General features: G+C 42.1%; 1 protein-coding gene across 1 annotated transcript in view; it reads right to left on the bottom strand.

Annotated features, from left to right (window-relative positions):
- Positions 1-588: 588 nt before the first annotated feature.
- The window catches only part of CATSPER4 (cation channel sperm associated 4), a 19,603-nt gene continuing 1,427 nt past the window's right edge, over positions 589-18,764 (bottom strand). Inside the window, exons 3-15 of the mRNA XM_015832062.1 lie at positions 16,750-16,893; positions 14,771-14,872; positions 13,480-13,577; positions 12,566-12,686; positions 11,527-11,660; positions 9,557-9,749; positions 9,121-9,335; positions 7,343-7,505; positions 6,223-6,297; positions 4,847-4,879; positions 2,166-2,207; positions 725-778; positions 589-633 (exon numbers count right to left, since the gene is read on the bottom strand). Coding sequence (XP_015687548.1) covers positions 589-633; positions 725-778; positions 2,166-2,207; positions 4,847-4,879; positions 6,223-6,297; positions 7,343-7,505; positions 9,121-9,335; positions 9,557-9,749; positions 11,527-11,660; positions 12,566-12,686; positions 13,480-13,577; positions 14,771-14,872; positions 16,750-16,893 — 1,419 coding nt within the window. The remainder of the gene's footprint in view (positions 634-724; positions 779-2,165; positions 2,208-4,846; positions 4,880-6,222; positions 6,298-7,342; positions 7,506-9,120; positions 9,336-9,556; positions 9,750-11,526; positions 11,661-12,565; positions 12,687-13,479; positions 13,578-14,770; positions 14,873-16,749; positions 16,894-18,764) is intronic.

Raw genomic sequence — 18,764 nt, 5'->3', positions numbered from 1 at the left:
CAAATAATGCTAAGGCAGAATTGGATTGTTTAAAATCCCACAACTTTATAGGGTTGCACATCAAAGATGGCTTCTGGGAGTTGTTGTTTTTTAAGTGTTTCCATTCTGGCCACAACACATTTTAAAAATCAGCAGGGCTTGCCTGGTTATGAATAAAGAGAACTGAATAACCTGCCTGGTTATGAATAAAGAGAACTTTTCCAACAAGCGCCTGGGAGCAGGGGTCTTCAAACTTGGCCCTTTTATGACTTATGGACCTCAACTCCTCATGATGGCTGAGGAACTCTGGGAGTTGAAGTCCACAAGTCATAAAAGGGCCAAGTTTGAAGACCACTGGCAAATGGTCTCTGAGCCTTCAAAATGTTGCTGTACTACAATTCCCAGCATTCCTCATTGTCAGCCCTGCAAGGATGCAAATGCTGGTTTCTCCAGCTAGGTTTTAAAGCTTTACCTGGGTCACTCAGTGCTTCTGGTCTGGATTGCTTGCTAGCTGGTTGGGGGTGAGGGTAGGGAGAAGAAAACAAAAGATAAATTATTTTGCCACTCTGATTTTCAAAGAAATTACATTTTATATAAACATCCGGAGACTTACTGATTCTTCCTGTACTGATTCTTGTCTTCGCTACTTCCAGACTGGGGGAGGGGGAATCAGAAAGTACAACATAAGTGGGAAATATGATTTTAGATAATATCAACTATCTTCGGTACCCTTCTAATGTCTTACCAGGCTGTCTGGGTATCTCTGGCTTTGATCTGTAGACGCTCTAGATGGAGGAGGCTAGAGTGGAGAAAGAGCAGAGAAAACAGAAATTTGTGGTCAGTTCTGATTTTGAATAAAGTTAATATATTTCCTATAGAGAGCCAGTTTGATATAGAGATTGAGACATCAGGCTAAACACTGGGGGACTGTGAGTTCTAGTTCTGCTTTAGGCACAAAGCCAGCTGGTGACCTTGGGCCAATCACTCTGTCTCAGGCCCAGAAGGAGGCAATGGGAAGCCTCTTCTGAAAAACCTTGCCACGTAAACCACACACAGTCTCTGCAAATTGGACACAACTGAATAAAAGGGAACAAAATTCCCATAAAGGTGAGGAAGATATTCAGCTTGGTGCCTGCATGACAACCTGACTTGAGAAGCACAAAGGACATAGGCCCAGGTGTTCTGGCATCATTCATGTGGACATGGATGAAAAGCTGGATCCTTTTTGTGTTTTCCAGGTGGGTGACAAGACAAAATCAGTGTTTTCAGCTTTACAGGGGCTTGGGGTACCCGTTTTACTCATTAGCTGCTCCTCCAATGGAAAAATCAGGCCACTTTTAATGGATGCAACTTATGCTTTAGGCCAGTGGTTCTCAACCTGTGGTCTGTAGACCCCTGAGGGGCTGTGATGCCATCATGGGGTTCGCAAAGGCTTGAAGAAATGTTATGATTTAAATCTTAAGTCTTGGGGGTCCATGGCCATAGTCCGTGGCCACAAAAGGTATTTAAAGGGGGTCCATGGTGAAGAAAAGGTTGAGAACCTCTGCTTTAAGCCACACATTGGCCAAGGGTTGCCAAATCCAAGTCTAGAGACTTACTGCACTCATTCCATTGTTTTGGCCAGAATCCATAGAACTTTCATCCTAAAGAAGGACAGACAAAAGAAGAAGATACAAATCAGGTGGTGGTTCTAACCTGGAGGACGTACTGGATCAGGGGTGTCCAACTTTGGTGAAATTTAATAGTTTTAACTATGAATATGGATGCATTATTTTAGGGATTATTTGTAAAAGGGCAAAAATCACCCACAAACCCCTCCTTCCACACAGCCACAAAGGTGGCCCCATGTCTGATGACATCCTCCTATTATCAGGATAATAAAAGCTGTGGTGGGGCAGTGGTTAGGATGCAGTATTGCAGGCTAATTCTGCCGGCTGCCAGGGGTTCAATCCTCACCAGCTCAAGGTTGACTCAGCCACCCATCCTTCCAACGTTGGTAAAATGAGGACACAGATTGTTGGGGACGATATGCTGCCTCTTTAAACTGCTTAGAGAGGGCTGTAAAGCACTGTGAAGTGGTATATAAGTCCAGGTGCTATTGCTACTGCCATGTTCTGCAATGCTTAGGGGGAAAAAATGAGCCCCCAGATTTTTTTAAAAATACTATTCCCCTCATGCAATCTTACCATGTTTGACTGCAAGGTATCTCGTTGAGTCATTCCTGCAGGCTAGCAGAGAGAAAGATGGGAAATAGTGAGTAGGGAAACTTGAGTTGTTAAAGAATACCTGTTACATTGTAATTGTGTTACAGTATCCCTTTGTCAACACTTTCACCACCCAGGTACTCGGTGCAGAAGAAAGAATTGTGTTTATAACCAAAAATTGGAGATGGCCCTATTCATGGGTCCTTGGTGCTCTCTGAGCTTGATTGTTGCAGATGTTTCATTACCAAACTAAGTAACATCATCAGTGCATCTCTTGCTACCTCCTCCTCCTCTTTCAAGATAATGAGCTTTCTCTTTTTCAGCCAATGATGTCCCTAGTATTCCGCCATCTTTTGGGGGATTGTGTGGTTGTTTACTACCTTGGACATCAACTAAAACACTATTCAATAGTATATCCAATTTCAAAATCCCGCTTCAAACATGCAAAAGGGGAGCCAAACAACATTAAGAGATTTGCAGAGAATAGATTGTATATAAGATCCGTATAGTCAAAGCGATGATTTGCCCAGTAATAATGTATGGCTGTGTGAATTGAATCATATGGAAAGATTGGTGCTTTAGAACTGTGGGGTTGGAGAAGACTCTTGAGAGTCTCTTGGGCTGCAAGTAGATCAAATCAGTCAATCCTAAAGGAAATCAGCCCTGAGTGTTCTTTTGGAGGAGAGTTACTGAAGCTGAAACTCAAATACTTTGGCCACCTAATGAGAAGAGAGGATTCATTGGAAAAAAAACACTGATGTTGGGAAAGATGGAAGGCAAAAGGAGAAGGAGACGGCAGAGGATGGGATGGTTAGATAGTGTCATCGATGCAATGAACATGAATTTGAACAAACACCGGGAGACGGGAGGACAAGGGGCCCCAGTGTGCTGCAGTCCATGAGGTCATGAAGAGTTGGACACAATGTAGTGATTGAACAATAAAGATTGTATATGTGTGAGGATATGTACCTATTGAGGGACATATACATGCCTAGATATATTGCTATTATCTCCTTACCAAAGTTGTTCGACGAATCTGGACCTTTTCTGGATAGCTTCCTGGCACCTACAAAAACAAAGTATCAAGCATTGCAATAAAACTAAGGCAGTCCTCGACAAACAAACATTCACTGAGCACTGACTTACAATCGATCCTCACAGTTAGAAACATTACAGAATCCCCACGTTCACCTGATAAAAATTCAGCCGCTTGGCAACCAGCATGTATTTAGGACAGTTGAAATGTCCCAGGGTCATGTGAATGCCATCTGCAACCTTCCCAGTTGGCTTCGGACAAGCAAAGTCAATGGGGAAGCCAGATTCTCCTTAACAACTGAGTGACTCATCGAACAACTGCAGTTATTAGCTTAACAATTGCACCAAAAAAGGTCAGCAAGTCAGGCACGACTTATATAAGGCCCACGTTGCTTAGCAATAGAAATTCTGGTCCCAATTGTGGCCGTATGTTGAGGACCACCTGCATAGCTGTGTTACAGTTGGGATACAGATTGTCTTTTGTCCGACCTGATATACTTAGCTTTAATCTTGGGTACATTTTTAGTGTGTTAATGCATTGTACAAATCAGTGAAACAGATCAACTTTTTAACTGGGTTAAGTGCACTCTATAAACTCAAATGTTAAGAGCAGAAGCAAACAGGAGAGAAAAAGAGGAAGGGATGTTCAAATTCATGTTTATGGTTATGTCTTCATCAAGAAAGCATCCTCCATATCGGAACTAAGGATGTTGGGAATTATCGTCCAACACATCTAAGAAGGTACCAGCTTGGGATGGCAGATGCAAAGGGGAAGCTTTCTCCTTTGTTCCTTCTTCTCTGTCCACTATATACAGTGGTAACCTGGTACTCAACGGCTTTGAAACTCCAAATTTGGTGTCAACACATTTTGACATGAAAATTTTGTTCCCATACTCATCGTTTGTTTGGTGCTCAACCCACAAGCTAGACCTTGTCAGTGGCAGCTGCCTTGTGACTCACTACATTATTCCTTATGGGAAAATTTTGCTTGGTACTCGTTGTTTTTGGTACTCATCACGCTTCCCAGAACCAATTAACAATGAGTACCGAGGTACCACTGCACATGAGAATGCTTTCAATCCATGTCTTTGACTTTTGGCATGAGTCTGTAAAGCAGAGTGCATACCTGAAGCTCCATGTGAATCCCTGAGAGGCTCTGTGATGCAGTTAGGTTAGAAGCGAGAAGACCCAGGTTTTAGTCAGCCTCAACCATGAAACTCATGAGTGATTTTAGAGAGTCACTCTTTCAATTCGACCTGTTTCACAGCTGGTTATGGGAGGGTTTAGGACTATGAAGCCACCTTGAGCTTCTCAGGGAAAGATAAGCTAGAAATCCATAGGAGGAGGTGGAAGAGGAATCCCTCCTCACCCCAAAACACCAAGTAGGGACCCTAGAGCTCCTCTAAAGGCCAAGAACAGGCCTTATCTTTTATTCATAAAAGATTTAGTGAATCAATGCTCAGTGTTCTCAAGCTGGAGTGAATGAAACTCAACAAGTTGAAAAATCCCCGTGTCGTCATGAACATGCATGGAACGTCTATTTTGAAAGACTACATTTCCTCTGGATCTAAGCGTGGTGCATCTCTCCCACAATGGCTGAAGGGAGAGCCACCCCATGAAACTCTTACCGAGTTCCTCTGTTGTTTGTCGAATTTTGCTGGCTAGAGAAGGGAGAAACAGTGAAAATGAAATGGACAAGTGGCAAAGAAGAATGGTACAAATGAGACTTCTCTGGAAGGGCTGTCTGGGTGGCTGAATCCAGGGCTTAAATACTACTTCCTATTTCACCTCTTTCCTAAGTTTACATGCACATTTTCTAAAATCCATCCATTCATCATCCTTTAATTTTAAAAAGTGCATGCCTCACATTTCTATCTTGTGATTCCAAGTGACTTACAAAATCTAAAATTCAGTAAGGAAAATCAGCAGCAACTGACCAAACACCCATTCATTTCTTATGGGAGAAGGAATGGCAAAACCTGGGGGAGGGGTGAAAAAAAGGGCTTAGCCTAGAATCCCTACATAGCCACAAGCAAATTAAGCCCAGCCCTCCCTTTATCTAACTCTAACCAGGTGCTAACTGTTGAAAAGATTCCTGAGCATAGGCCTCTAGCAATAAATCAGCTTAATTGAAACTTCATCTGCCTCTGGATGCAGAAAAATGGACAGCTTCTGATCTGCTGTGTCACCAGTTTCATTGGGCTTTTTGCAGACCAATAGGAGAAAGGCAAAAATAGCCCCAAAGTCAGTCCAATATTCTTACCAAAGTTTGTCGGCGGCCTATTGTAGATTCGTCCAGCTGCAGGGTAGGAAAAGCAGAGAACACGAGATGTCAGGACTTACTGTGAAGTGTATCTTCCTTATCCCTTTGAGTTCTAATGCCCTCCATATACTGTTTGGTGAACAGGACCTGGATGAAACCTTACGCTCACCAGCACGTACAGAGTCCCATCTTCTTTTGCAACCCACAAAAGCTCCTGACCACAATCATTCATCTTTCCCATTGTTTTGAGACAGAAAATACAACATCTGTAATGCAAGCACTGCAGTATATTCAATATGGTTTAAAAAGAGAAAAAATATTCCCCCCCCCCAAAAATCCCACAAGTGCATTATTCACTTTGAATTATTTCCCCACCCATTGTGACCTTTGCCACAGGTATCCGTAGAAGCCCAGAGTCACTTGATGGAATTGGGCAGCTATAGGACATGAATGGATGCATGCATGAAATGAAATGAAATGAAATAATGTAAGGTGAGGTGAGGTGAGGTGATGATACATGTGGCATGAATTGTCCCCCAGAAGATGCCCATGGCCTTCCTTCTCCCCCCAAAAATAAGGTGCAGCCCCCAGGCACCAAAGGGAATTTCATCACTGCTTTAGGAACTGAACACAAAGATGTGGTCATTATAGAATTAGAGAGTCCTGGCCACCACCCCACATTAGCCTGTGCCAATGTGAATTGAACCCAGGCAGGGCAACCAAGCCCACTCTTCTACTTACTGCAGACTGTCGCAAGGCTCTCATGGCTGCTGATTTTACATCTCCTTTCTGGTACTCTCTATCAAGTAAGTGTGACTGTGTAAGAAAGATACCCAAGGGAAAAAAGGTGAGCAAGGGATCCAAGATGATATACATGAAAATTATAATTGCATTTTTTATTCTGAAGCCCCAATGGTTGTGTTCATGCAACATACTGAGCTCCTAGAAACTATATACAGTACAGTATAGCACGGGTCCCCAACCCCTGGTCCATGGACCAGTACCGGGCCACGGCATGCCAGCAACCAGTCCGCAAAACAAGCAAAGCCCCATCCGTGGGATGCAGGCAGCACACAAAAACACACGCCCTCCTGTCCACAGAAAGACCTCTCTCCACGGAACCAGTCCCTGGTGCCCAAAAGTTTGGGGACCTCTGCAGTATAGGACAAAGTATATATATTGAACCAAGTAAAATATAAACCCAGTGCCTGCATTAGCACAATGTTATAGCTGGTTAGCACTAACTCGGGAGGTAAGTTAGTACAGGTAGTCCTTGACTTATAACCATTTCTTTGGTGACTGTTCAAAGTCACAGTGGCACTGTAAAAAGTGACTTGCAACTGGTCCTCACAGTGTCTGTCAAGAATCCTTCTGGTCAAAATTCAAGTGGTTGGCAACCAGCATGTATTTAAGATGGTTGCAATATCTCAGGGTCACGTGACTGTCATTTGGGATCTTCCCAGTCAGCTTCCGACAAGCAAAGTCAATGGGGGGGGGGGGAAATGGATTCACTTAATGACTGCACGATTCATGTAACAACTGCAGTGATTTGCTTAATAAGATGTCAAAAGTAAAATTGGGTAACAATTCACTTTACAATCACCTTGCTTAGCAACCGAAATTCTGGTCCCAATTGTGGTTGTAAGTCAAGGACTTTCTGTATATCATGTGAATTTCTGGTTTCAGTTTTCCAGCCCCCTGAACTCATGTGTGGTACAACACATGCACACATCTAGAAGCTGAGTTAATTCAGTAACTATCTGTAGGTACTGTGTAGTCTCAGTTGTTCAACAATGCGTCTTGACCATGGGTAAATTACTTGCTCCCAATATAATCATTCGACATAGGATTGAAACTCTACCTTCTCCAGGTTCATCAGCGTAGACAGAACATCACCAGTCTTTGCATAAATGGTATTGTTGGCAATCATTGTTTCTGAAATGTTTGCCCCACGGATGTTTCGTAGCACAATCTCCTGCTCCTGCTCTACATTGAATTTGAGGGACCTCACTTCCTGGACTATTCTATGGAGATCAAAGTCCAAAATCAAATAAACCTAGGGATGATTTCCACGAATTACATTGGCACCAAGTAGCATGTAACCTTGAGCAATGCTTTGACATTTTAAAATAGACTTGCATGTCTAGAGTAGACCGTCTAATCCCTCTCCTATGACTCATTCCCCATGAGTCCATGACCATCTACAGTATGTAACATCTCTCAGTTCCATTTCCATTGCTAGGAACAACTCTGATGTCAGTTGGAATCAACACATGTGCTCCTTATAATGTGAAGATGTCTACAAAAGAGATAGAATTTGAGCAACAGAAATTAATCTTACCAGCATGACTTCTAACTCAGTTAATTAGAGTTCATGGCAAAAAGAACACAACAAGCTTGCTCGGCAGAGACCTGGCCTGAATATACACATAGGGAGCTGGCCGTGGTCCTGTTCCCCTTGGAGCAAGCTCAGATGTGTGTTGAACCTTCCCCAGACCCCTCTCTCTCCTCTCTCCACCCCCTAGGATGAGAGGGAATTCATTCCCATCATGCCAGCAGAGGAGGCATGCTATGGGTCCCGTCAGCCCGATTATTCTGGCTGGTGGGGTCCAGGAGGAGGGCCTTCTCTGCTGTTGCTCCTGCCCTCTGTAACATCTTACACACACCCCATGTGAGGTTGGCCCCAGCCCTCCTTTCCTTTCTCAAGACCAAAGGGGAACAGCATGGTGAAGTAATTGATCATCCCCTCTATTTGTACTGGGAGCTAAAGTGGAAAATTAAAGATTAAAAACTCATGTTAAATCTAGATTAGTGAAAGATAGATTATCGTCCTACATTTATTTTTCTGCCATTCCTTCCTTGTGTGTAGTAGCAAAGGGGAAGTATTCATCTCACCCCTAAAAAGAAGGCAGCAATGGCCAATCACTTTTGGAATTTTGTCCCCCAAAAACATCAGCAGGGACTAGTCCAGGTGGCTGCCAGGAGTGAAAGGCACAAAAAACCTTGTAAATTTATGTCTATATACTAAGATGTGCCCTTTTGGGAAGGAAGGGAAGGGAAGGGAAGGGAAGGGAAGGGAAGGGAAGGGAAGGGAAGGGAAGGAAGGAAGGAAGGAAGGAAGGAAGGAAGGAATTTTAGATAGAAAAGATTAAATGACCAGTACAGTTATATATTTGGAAGTCACTGTTATTTTTTTTAATTCATGTCCCCTTTTGGGAGGGAGGGAGGAAAGGAAGGAAGGAAGGAAGGAAGGAAGGAAGGAAGGAAGGAAGGAAGGAAGGAAAGGAATTTTATATAGAAAAGGAAATTAAGTGCCCAGTAGAGTTATATATTTGAAAGAATATTACTGTTATTTTTTTTTCCAGTTCATATCCCAACTTCCTACCATGAGAGCTAATGGTAAAAATATTAAATAAAATTAAACCTAAAATCTGGGTTTACATAAACTAAGTTTCATGTTGCAATTAACTAAATATAATTACTGCATTTGCAGGTCATGATGTGTCCAATTCCACAGAGATCTCAATGTAGTAATCAAGTTGTGGTATGATTGCACTATAGATAACTGTTGCTAGCTGGCTACATTAGAATAGCTTCCATTCTAAGGTGGGAAAAAAGCAAAGGAATGGTAGGACTTACTGGTCCAATTCATCCCTGATCATTTGATATTCCTTTAAGTTCTCATGGATCGCTTCCAAGACAAGGCAGAGATCTTCACAAGTTGTCTCATTCAAGTTGGCCAAATTGCCAAAGCTGAGCAACTCCTGATGATGGACCATGGGTGTTCCCTGAATAACTTCCTTTATATGCACCGCTTCTGACTGGGATGCAGTGAAGTCATCATCGGTGCCATCCTGCTCAAAAATCCATACGATTAGGCAGCCCTCAACTCATCCAAACACCATAAAGTAGGGCTGCCCCTCTATTGAATGAGCGGCTTCTACATATAATGTATTTGATCTGGCCCTTGCAAGCTCCTGTGCCATTTTCAGGGTCCAGACACTAGGCATACTGCCCTACAGGCAGTGCTTTTTTTCCCACTTGGCTTCCCCAAGTCTTGACATTACAAACTCACATCAAATCCAGCAAAGCCTCCAAGGGAAGGAAAATTGGTTTTCAATTGCTTCTTCTCATGATACGCAGCCATAGATTGTTCCAAGTTGGTTGTCACCACAGCCACCAGCAGATTTGCAAAGATGAAGGCCCCAAAAGTGATGAAGATAAAAAAGTAGAGGGCCCCACCTATCTCTAAGGCTTTACCTTCATGTCTGTGAGGGAAAGAAGACATGCAGTCATTAAAGGAGCCTTTTGTAAATATCTCAAGGTAATATGGCTTTGAGTCAGGCTTGTTCATCCCTCCTGGGGCTCAGGACCAGCCTTATCTTTATGGACAGGGAGGTGACCAAGAGATAAGGCTGGATGGGGGACTATAAGTATGGCCACAAAGACCCTCCTTTCTGTTGGAGAAGAAAGTTGCATATATCAAGTTGCACTTGATTCCTTCAGACTAAATACATTGGCTGGGTTTTCCAATGCTTCTTAAATTTAATCCTTAAATTAAATTCACTCCAATTCTGGTCGTTATGATACCAAAAAAAGTTGGGCCTCTAAAAGGAGTGCAGAGAAGAGCAACAAAGATGATAAGGGGTCTGGAGGCTAAATCATAGGATGAACGAAACTAGATGTGTCTAGTCTAACAAAGACAAGGACTAGGGGAGATGTGATAACAGTCTTCCAGTTCTTGAGGGAGAACTGGAACAGAGAAGAGATTGACTTGTTCTTCCAAGTACTTGAGGGCAGGACAAGTAATGGGTGGAAGATCATTAAAGAGAAATCCAACCTACATTTTTCTGACAGTGAGAACAATCAATCAGACATGTCAAACTTGTGACGTCATGTGATGTCGTGCAACGTATCGGGACGGTTTTGCCATTGCCGGCAATGGGGTGGGCGTGGCTTCTGGATGACGCATCTGGCCTGCGAGCCGGCAGTTTGACACCCCTGAATCAGCCAAACAGCTTCAATCCAGAAGTTGTGGGCAAGCTAGAGATTTTCAAGAAGAGATTGGGCAGCCATTTGTCTGGAATGGTATAGAGCAGGGGTCCTCAAACTTAGCCACTTTAAGATTTGTGGACTTCAACTCCCAGAATTCCCCAGCCAGCCATGGCTGGTTGGGGAATTCTGGGAGTTGAAGTCCACAAGTCTTAAAGTGGCCAGGTTTGAGGACCCCTGGTACAGAGTCGTTGGCTTGAGCAAGGAGTTGACCTAGAAGACCTCAAAGGTCCTTTCCAACCCTGTTATTCTATGTTCTATGTTCTAAATCCAGTATAATCTTTCCAAGGACTGCACAGCAGATGCAAAAGGTAGCCATGTGATCCCCAAAAAAAGATGGAAGCTGGGTGAAAATTTATTTCACATTCTAATCTTGGTTAAATGTAATCTTAGGTAAGGGAGTGCTAGCCAGCCATGAACACTGAGTCCTTTGGGGCACTTTTATGATTCAAGGGCTTCTTGAGTCATGTTTCACTTCACTTTCATTGAACTACTTTATCCTTGTATTCATCTGGTTAGCAGTGATATCTGAAGTGATGACTTCAGCAGAAGCTTATATTTCATTTGATCTTTTGACATAAGTGTTCCAAGTTGAAACCATTTTGTAATTCGTTTCTCCAACTAATAGGAAGTTGTCTGAGGTGTGTGTGTGTAATTATAGAGACCCCATTGTGCCATTAATGACCTCCGCAAAAAGTGTCATAAAATCAAGTCAGGTCACAAGATATCTTAACTTATGACCACAACAACTTATGACCAGACCAATTACAGTCATAAGATGAGGACCATCTGTAATGTGTGAAAATATGATGATGAAGATAGATGGATGGATGGATGGATGGATGGATGGATGGATGGATGGATAGATAGATAGATAGATAGATAGATAGATAGATAGATAGATAGATAGATAGATAGATAGATAGATAGATAGATAGATAGATAGATAGATAGATAGATAGATAGATAGATGTAGAAAAAGATTTTACTCACTCAAAATCATTATAAATATTAATCCATCCATCCTGGGTGACGCAGATGAAAAGGGAATACAGAGCCGTTCCCAGGTTCCCAAAATGCTTTGGAACAAGGGTGCCAAAGAGAGTCACTCCAAACACAGAGAAGACCTGCAAAAATACACAGTGAGAATGGTGCAAAAATATCTGTTTTCTGGGACACAGTTTCCCCCTTGAACTGGAAAATCACAAGAGAACATTGTAGACCAGCGGTCCCCAACTTTTGTGGCTTCGCAGCCCAGCACCGGGGGGAAGAGGGAAACTGGGCCACATGAGTGGCAGGCCGATGTGCACATGGGCACGCAGCTCAACTTGCAAATAGGCCACAGCACAGCGGTGGGGGTTGGGGGCCTCTGTTGTAGACTATCTGAAATAACCATATCATTCTTCAGACTATTTTCCATGCTAGGAGAAGGACATCGATTTTTTTTTCTGCTAAGGACTGCATTGTAGGCAGAAGAAAGCAATTAATAGCAAAGTTAAAGAGCCATTTTTTTCTCCCTCTCTGATACCTTCTGCCAGGTGCGAAGAATCCGGACCATATATTAAGTTGTTCAATTAATTACATTAAGTAGTTCAGAAGATTTATTGGTCAAGCCTACACACAAGAATCTAGTCAACCATAGTTCAATACTAAATGGGCACCAGATAAGGGTTAATGGAACTCAAGAAGAGTTGGACTTAGACCATTCATTGGAATGTAACGATTCTGATGACTCCTTTAATTTTGACCCTTCTGAAGGCAAATCATTCCACTGATTAATTGTTCTCACTGTCAGGAAATTTTTCCTTAGTTCTAGGTTGCTTCTCTCCTTGATTAGTTTCCCTCCCTTGCTTTTGTCCTGCCTTCAGGTCCTTTGGAAAATAAGTTGACCCCTTCTTCTTTATGGCAACCCCTTAGATATTGGAACACTGCTATCATGTCACCTCTGGTCCTTTTTTTCATTGTCAGTTCATTTCCAAACAAAAGAATTTAGCTTGGGGTATGGAGAGGAGATCTGATGAAGGCATCTTACCAGCATGATGGCAAAAAGTAGGATCATGATATTTGCCATGTCAGGAATGGACTGCAAGATCACCTGGATCATTCTTGCCAGGCCACTAACCAAGCTACACACTTGTATCAGCCTCATGACTCTAGAAGGAAAAATGGAAAATGTGTCCATGTACATTTATATAAAGCTGACAGCTCCAAGGAATGGATGATCTTAAATCATTCTTTCCCAATCCAATGCCCTCTGGATGTTCTGGGTTTCAGCACCCATTGTCACAACCAGCACAGTCAACGGACATATTTCAGAATCCAACCATTAAGGTGAAACTGGCTACCAGGACAATGTTAGGGAAGCACAGACACTAGTTTAACAGAAGATGTGGCATTAATATTTCATCTAATCTGGGTCACACAGTAGATCATTCACTGAAATTCACACAATAATATTGTCATGGTTCCGATAGATGAAACCAATTAAAAGAACTTCAAGGCAAAGATTTCTTCCTTAAAGAACATTTTATTCAGGAAACAAAGTATTGGCACTTACATAGTTGAACCCAAGACTAAAGTTCCCTCCCCCAGATCCAAAGTAAAAAGTTGCAATTCCCACCCCAGAAAAGCTGTCATAAATCACATTCACCAATTAATCCAAAACGGGGCTCAACTTCTCAGCCTGCCAAAACTTTATCTAATATTGGCCTTGAGTTCACACACAGCTGCAATTGTTATGGCTCACTGGAAATGTTCGAACATTTCCCTCTATCCTCCTTCTACATCTAAAATTCCAAAAAGCAGAAATAAGCACGTTTTTGTATCTGTCCTTATGAATTTCCCAGATACATTGAGTTGAGCATTGGATGACACAAAACAAGGACTAAACAAATCTTTGGCCTGATCCAGTAGTGCTCATCTTACCTTTTTATTTTATGTGCTTACCTGACCATTCGAAAAACTGTCTCATTCTCCAATAGAGGAATGATCAAACCGATGCATAGGTACAACACAATACAAAAATTGATGATATTCCAGCCATCCTGTTTAGGGGAGAGAACAAACTCTTGAAAGACAAGGAAGGTTAGGTATATGGAAGGATAAAGTTTCTCCAAATTCTGTAGTCCGGAAGTAAGGCAATTTTAGGAATTTCAGATCCAAATTGGAAGGAAGGCAGGAGTAATCCAACACCAGGGATCTAAATATAATTTCTTAAGAAGATCTTAGGGGAGTTGATTTATTCCATGCTCATAGCCAGGAGGCTACCAAATATGCAGAATTTTCTTTCTCTGCGCCAAGACTCTATCACATGTGGGTTACAGCAGAGCAAATATCTTATGTGTCAAGGTAATAATTTAACAGCTAACCAGCTTGTATAATGTGAGGTGTATGATGTAATGTAATATAAGGTGGATGATGCAATGATAGGAATGACTCAGCAGGGTCTGTGTCTCTTTACGAGCAAGCAGGGTCTGTATCCCTTTAAGAGACTATAAAAGGGAAGGCTTTTGCTGGAGTGTCTGTCTGTTCCGTTTGCTTGCTGTAACTGCTGTGTGTTGGATCCTGCTGTATTACCATGTGTATGTATATTGTTCCTGGTGTATGATATTGTAGATTGTATAAACCACCATTTAATATAGACCACTGTTTACTATGTTTTCTCCTGGGTTATCTCAGTGCAATAAGACTGTGCACGCTCTGACATTATATATATCATCAGTAAAATTTTCAACAAGGGAGAGGGACATTAAAGGTAGTCCTCGACTTACAGCCATTTTTTTCGGGATCGTTCAAAGTTGCAACAGTACTGAAAAAAGGTGACTTGGGACCAACACTCTTACAAGTGTTGCAGCATCCCCATGGTCATGTGATCAAAATTCAGATGGCAACTGGTTCATATTTATGATGGTTGCAGTGTCCCAAGGTCATGGGGTCACCTTTTGTGACCTTCTGACAAGCAAAGTCAATGGGGAAGACAGTTTCATTTAACAACCGTGTTACTAACTTACCGACTTCAATGATTCACTTAACAACTGTGGCAAGAACAACTCTGGCAAGAAAAATCACAAAGTGGGGCAAAACTCACTTAACATGTTTCGCTTAGCAACAGAAATTTTGGGCTCCATTATGGGAATAAGTTGAGGACTACCTGTATGTATCTGTTTGCACCACGTTTCAATGCCTGAATAAGGTTTCTTTGGAATAAGCCTTAAGACAAAACCCTTGGCCCTCTCACCTTCCAGTACAAACAGAATCCATAGTACCAGTTGAGAATGACCTCACAGATCAGAAAAGACAGCACAATCGTGTCAATGGCAGAGAATAAGCCAAAGTACTTCTGTGCAAGGAAAAGAAAAACAAAAAGAGATTTGCATGCCTCCATTTTTATAACATTTTTTTAAAGTTCTCATACTTTGCCTTTAATGCTTGGGTATTGACCTCATTTGCATGATAATGCTTATATCTGCATGCGTCTAATGAGGCCAGGATAGAGCAGTAAGCTGATTATTTATTTAATTGCTAAATTTATTTCCCACCCATCTCACCATTGGGCTACTCTGGGCGAAGATTTAAGACAACTCAGCATGCCCAGCTCACCGCTGTCAGCTCGCCACCACCGAGTCACCTCTGCCAACTCACTGCCGCCAAGCCACTACAGGACAATTCCACACAACCAACTCACCACGGGGACAACTCGCTGTGGGCAGCCAGAGGGAGAACTGGGCAGGCAGATGAGTGAGTGGGTGGATGGAGCGCGGAGCGACGATAGCAGCCAGGAGCTTCCCATTTTCACACCTGTCGCCACCGCCATGTTGAGCACCGGGCCACCCATGGCGAGTTGTCCCTGGAGCCAGTTGGCCATGTGGGGTTGTCCTGCAGCGACTTGGCAATGGTGAGTTAACCACGCCGAGCTTGCCATGCCAAATTGTCTCATTCCATATATAGCGGAATGAGACAATATATATTTATAACAGTAAAATTACTTATAACAGTAAAAAAATAATTTAAAAATGTGCACATAACAATAGCAAAGCATTGAAACAATAAAAATACACAAGGGGAGTACAATAATATAAATTAGAAGATGGACAGAGGGGGAGCAGGAAGCACAGGGAGGAGGAGGGGGTCAACTAATTAGTCACGGTCCCATCCATTATTTACTTATTGCAGGGATGGGCACTATTTTTACAGGTAATGAGCACATTTCTGAACAGCCTGCCAGGATGGCAGTGGATAAGATTTTCTGCCAGCTCATGGGATCCATGTGTTTTACTGTTTTATTACATTGGGAAAGTTATGGAGAACTTCTTTTTAAAAAATCAAAATAAACATGTTAATAATAATAATAATAATAATAATAATAATAATAATAATAATAATAATAATAATAATAATAATAATAATAATAATAATAATAATAATAAAAGTTGGAAGGGACCTTGGAGGTCATCGAGTCCAACCCCCTGCTCAGGCAGGAAACCTTATACCATTTCAGACAAATGGCTGTCCAGTCTCTTCTTAAAAACTTCCAGTGTTGGAGCATTCACCACCTCTGGAGGCAAGTAGTTCCACTGGTTAATTGTTCTAACTGTCAGGAAGTTTCTCCTTAGTTCTAGGTTGCTTCTCTCTTTGGTTAGTTTCCATCCCTTGCTTCTTCTCCTACCTTCAGGCACTTTGGAAAATAGCTTGACTCCCTCTTCTTTGTGGCAGAGATAGTGGAACACTGCTTTCATGTCCCCCCTCATCCTTCTCTTCATTAAACTAGACATACCCAATTCCAGCAGCCTTTCCTTATATGCTTTAGCCTCCAGTCATCTTTGTTGCTCTTCTCTGTACTCTTTCTAGAGTCTTTTTTACATCGTGGTGACCAAAACTGGATGCAATATTCCAAGTGTGGCCTTACCAAGGCATTGTAAAGTGGTATTAACACTTCATGTGATCTTGATTCTATCCCTCTGTTAATGCAGCCTAGCTTGAGGAGGTTAGGTCACCTATGTTGAGTCTTTACTAAACATTTCAAACTTGCAGTGCTGAGAGCGATCTTTTGCTATCAAATTTCTGTATCATTTGTGGCCCCAAAAATGGGGCTGGGAGGATTTATGCAGTCCAAGGATCATCAGAAGACACAGGACAGTCCCTGGAGAAGCACAGGTCTTCTCCCACCTCCCACATTTTAGCAGGAAGCAGTTCTCCTGCCAGGCACAGTATACCAACCTCTTCTAATGTTGGCTCTGTTCGGAGAGCAATGACGATGGCGTTGCCAATTACAAGAGTCGCTAACAGAATCTTGAAAGCTGGATGATGCAGGAACCTGCCCATGCAGGTTTTTGAGATAAACTCTTCCACATCCCAGTCATCCTGTTGGAGAAAGAGTGGTGTGGTTCTCTGATTATTAATTTAGCATACGATGAGAACATGTCAGAAGAGAAATAAACATATATACACAGTCCACATAATTATAAGTAAACTGAATGGTAAAAAATATAAATATAAAAAAGATGTTGAGAGAGAGCAAAGAAGAGCAACAAAGATGATCAGGGGGCTGGAAGCTAAAACATATGAAGAACGGTTGCAGGAACTGGGTATGCTAGTCTAGTGAAAAGAAGGACTAGGGGTGAGATGATAGAAGTGTTCCAATATTTGAGGGGCTGCCACAAAGAAGAGGGAGTCAAGCTATTTTCCAAAGCACCAGAAGGCAGAACAAGAAGCCATGGATGGAAGCTAATCAAGTATAGAAACAACCTACTGTAGAAATTTCCTATTGATGAGAACAATTCACCAGTGGAGCAGGTTGCCTTCAAAAATTGTTACTGCTCCAACACTGGAATTTTCAAGAAGAGATTGGACAGCCATTTGTTCAGAATGGTATGGGGTCTCCTGCTTGTGCAGGGGTTGGACTAGAAGACTCCAAGGTCCCTTATCATGCACAGGCCAATGGTCCACGTAAACAAGTGAAGCCCCATCCATGGGATGCAGGCAGCATGCGAAACCACGCCTTTGGTCTGTGGAAAAACCTCTCTCCACGGAACTGGTCCCTGGTGCCCAAAAGGTTGGGAGAGGTGCTGCCCTGGGACACATTTGCCCAGGAACATTTAGCAACTGCCAGAGAAAACCAGAAAAAACATTAAAATCAAGGGCAGAAGATGAAGCAATTTAACATAGGAGACCAAGTCCTGTTACTACAGACCAGGGGTCTTCAAACTTGGCCCTTTTATGATTTGTGGACTTCAACTCCCAGAATTCCTCAGCCAGCGTGTCTGGCTGAGGAATTCTGGGAGTTGAAGTCCACAAGTCATAAAAGGGCCACGTTTGAAGATCCCTGCTCAGAGAGTCCTCAATTTACAACCATTTGCTGAGTGACTGTTCAAAGGTCATAAAGTGGGTCAAAACTCACTTAACAACCACCTTGCTTAGCAACAGAAATTTTAGGCTCAGTTGTGGTCGTACTTCGAGGACTACCTATATTGCCTAGTTTTTTTAAAAAAAAGAAAAGCAAACCACAGACTAATTGATAGTGTCCCTACATAGGAAAGAGAAGAACTGGCCCAGTGAAATTACAAAATAGAATGGTAAGGGACTCTAAATTTATGTGTGCCGTACAACTGGGTATGACTTTCTTGGAGCCTGGGTATGTGTAAAAGAACACATAAAATTAAGTCGTCTTCCATCACAGCAAATCAAAGAAAGCAAATCCTGTCTGGTCAGACAGGAAATGATTTTTTTTCTCTGTTTTGTTTCTTCTCCAATCAAAAATCTCTTTCCTCGTTCTTATCAAGAATCAGGGCATACCCTGAAATATTCTTAGCTGCCTTCCCCTTTAGTATATTGATAGAGGAGCATATCTGTAGCTCCAGGTTGAAATGAGGGATCCCAAGTGCTCTTTGAACTTGGTAGTTTTCTTGCAGATGTTTCATTACCAAACTAGGTAACATCATCAATGCTAATTTGCTAATAGCAATAGCACTTAGACCACTTCACCGTGCTTTACAGCCCTCTCTAAGCAGTTATTATTTATTATTATTATTTTAATTTTATTATTATTTTAATTTCTATACCGCCCTTCTCCCGCAGGACTCAGGGCGGTGCACAGCATATTAAAACAGATACACATATCAATAAAAATAAAAACCCCTCTAAAACCAAATTAAAACCAAATATTCGAAGCTGTGTTCCAATTAAAATTATACTTAAAATCGTCCCTAAATAAAATCCTCCTTAGGTCAGGCCCG

This window comes from Protobothrops mucrosquamatus, unplaced genomic scaffold (assembly GCF_001527695.2).
Source record: "Protobothrops mucrosquamatus isolate PMUCROS unplaced genomic scaffold, P.Mucros_1.0 scaffold_23, whole genome shotgun sequence".
Classification (NCBI taxonomy): domain Eukaryota; kingdom Metazoa; phylum Chordata; class Lepidosauria; order Squamata; family Viperidae; genus Protobothrops; species Protobothrops mucrosquamatus.
Note: the sequence above shows the minus strand (reverse complement) of the source record. Positions and strands in the feature narration are given on the sequence as shown.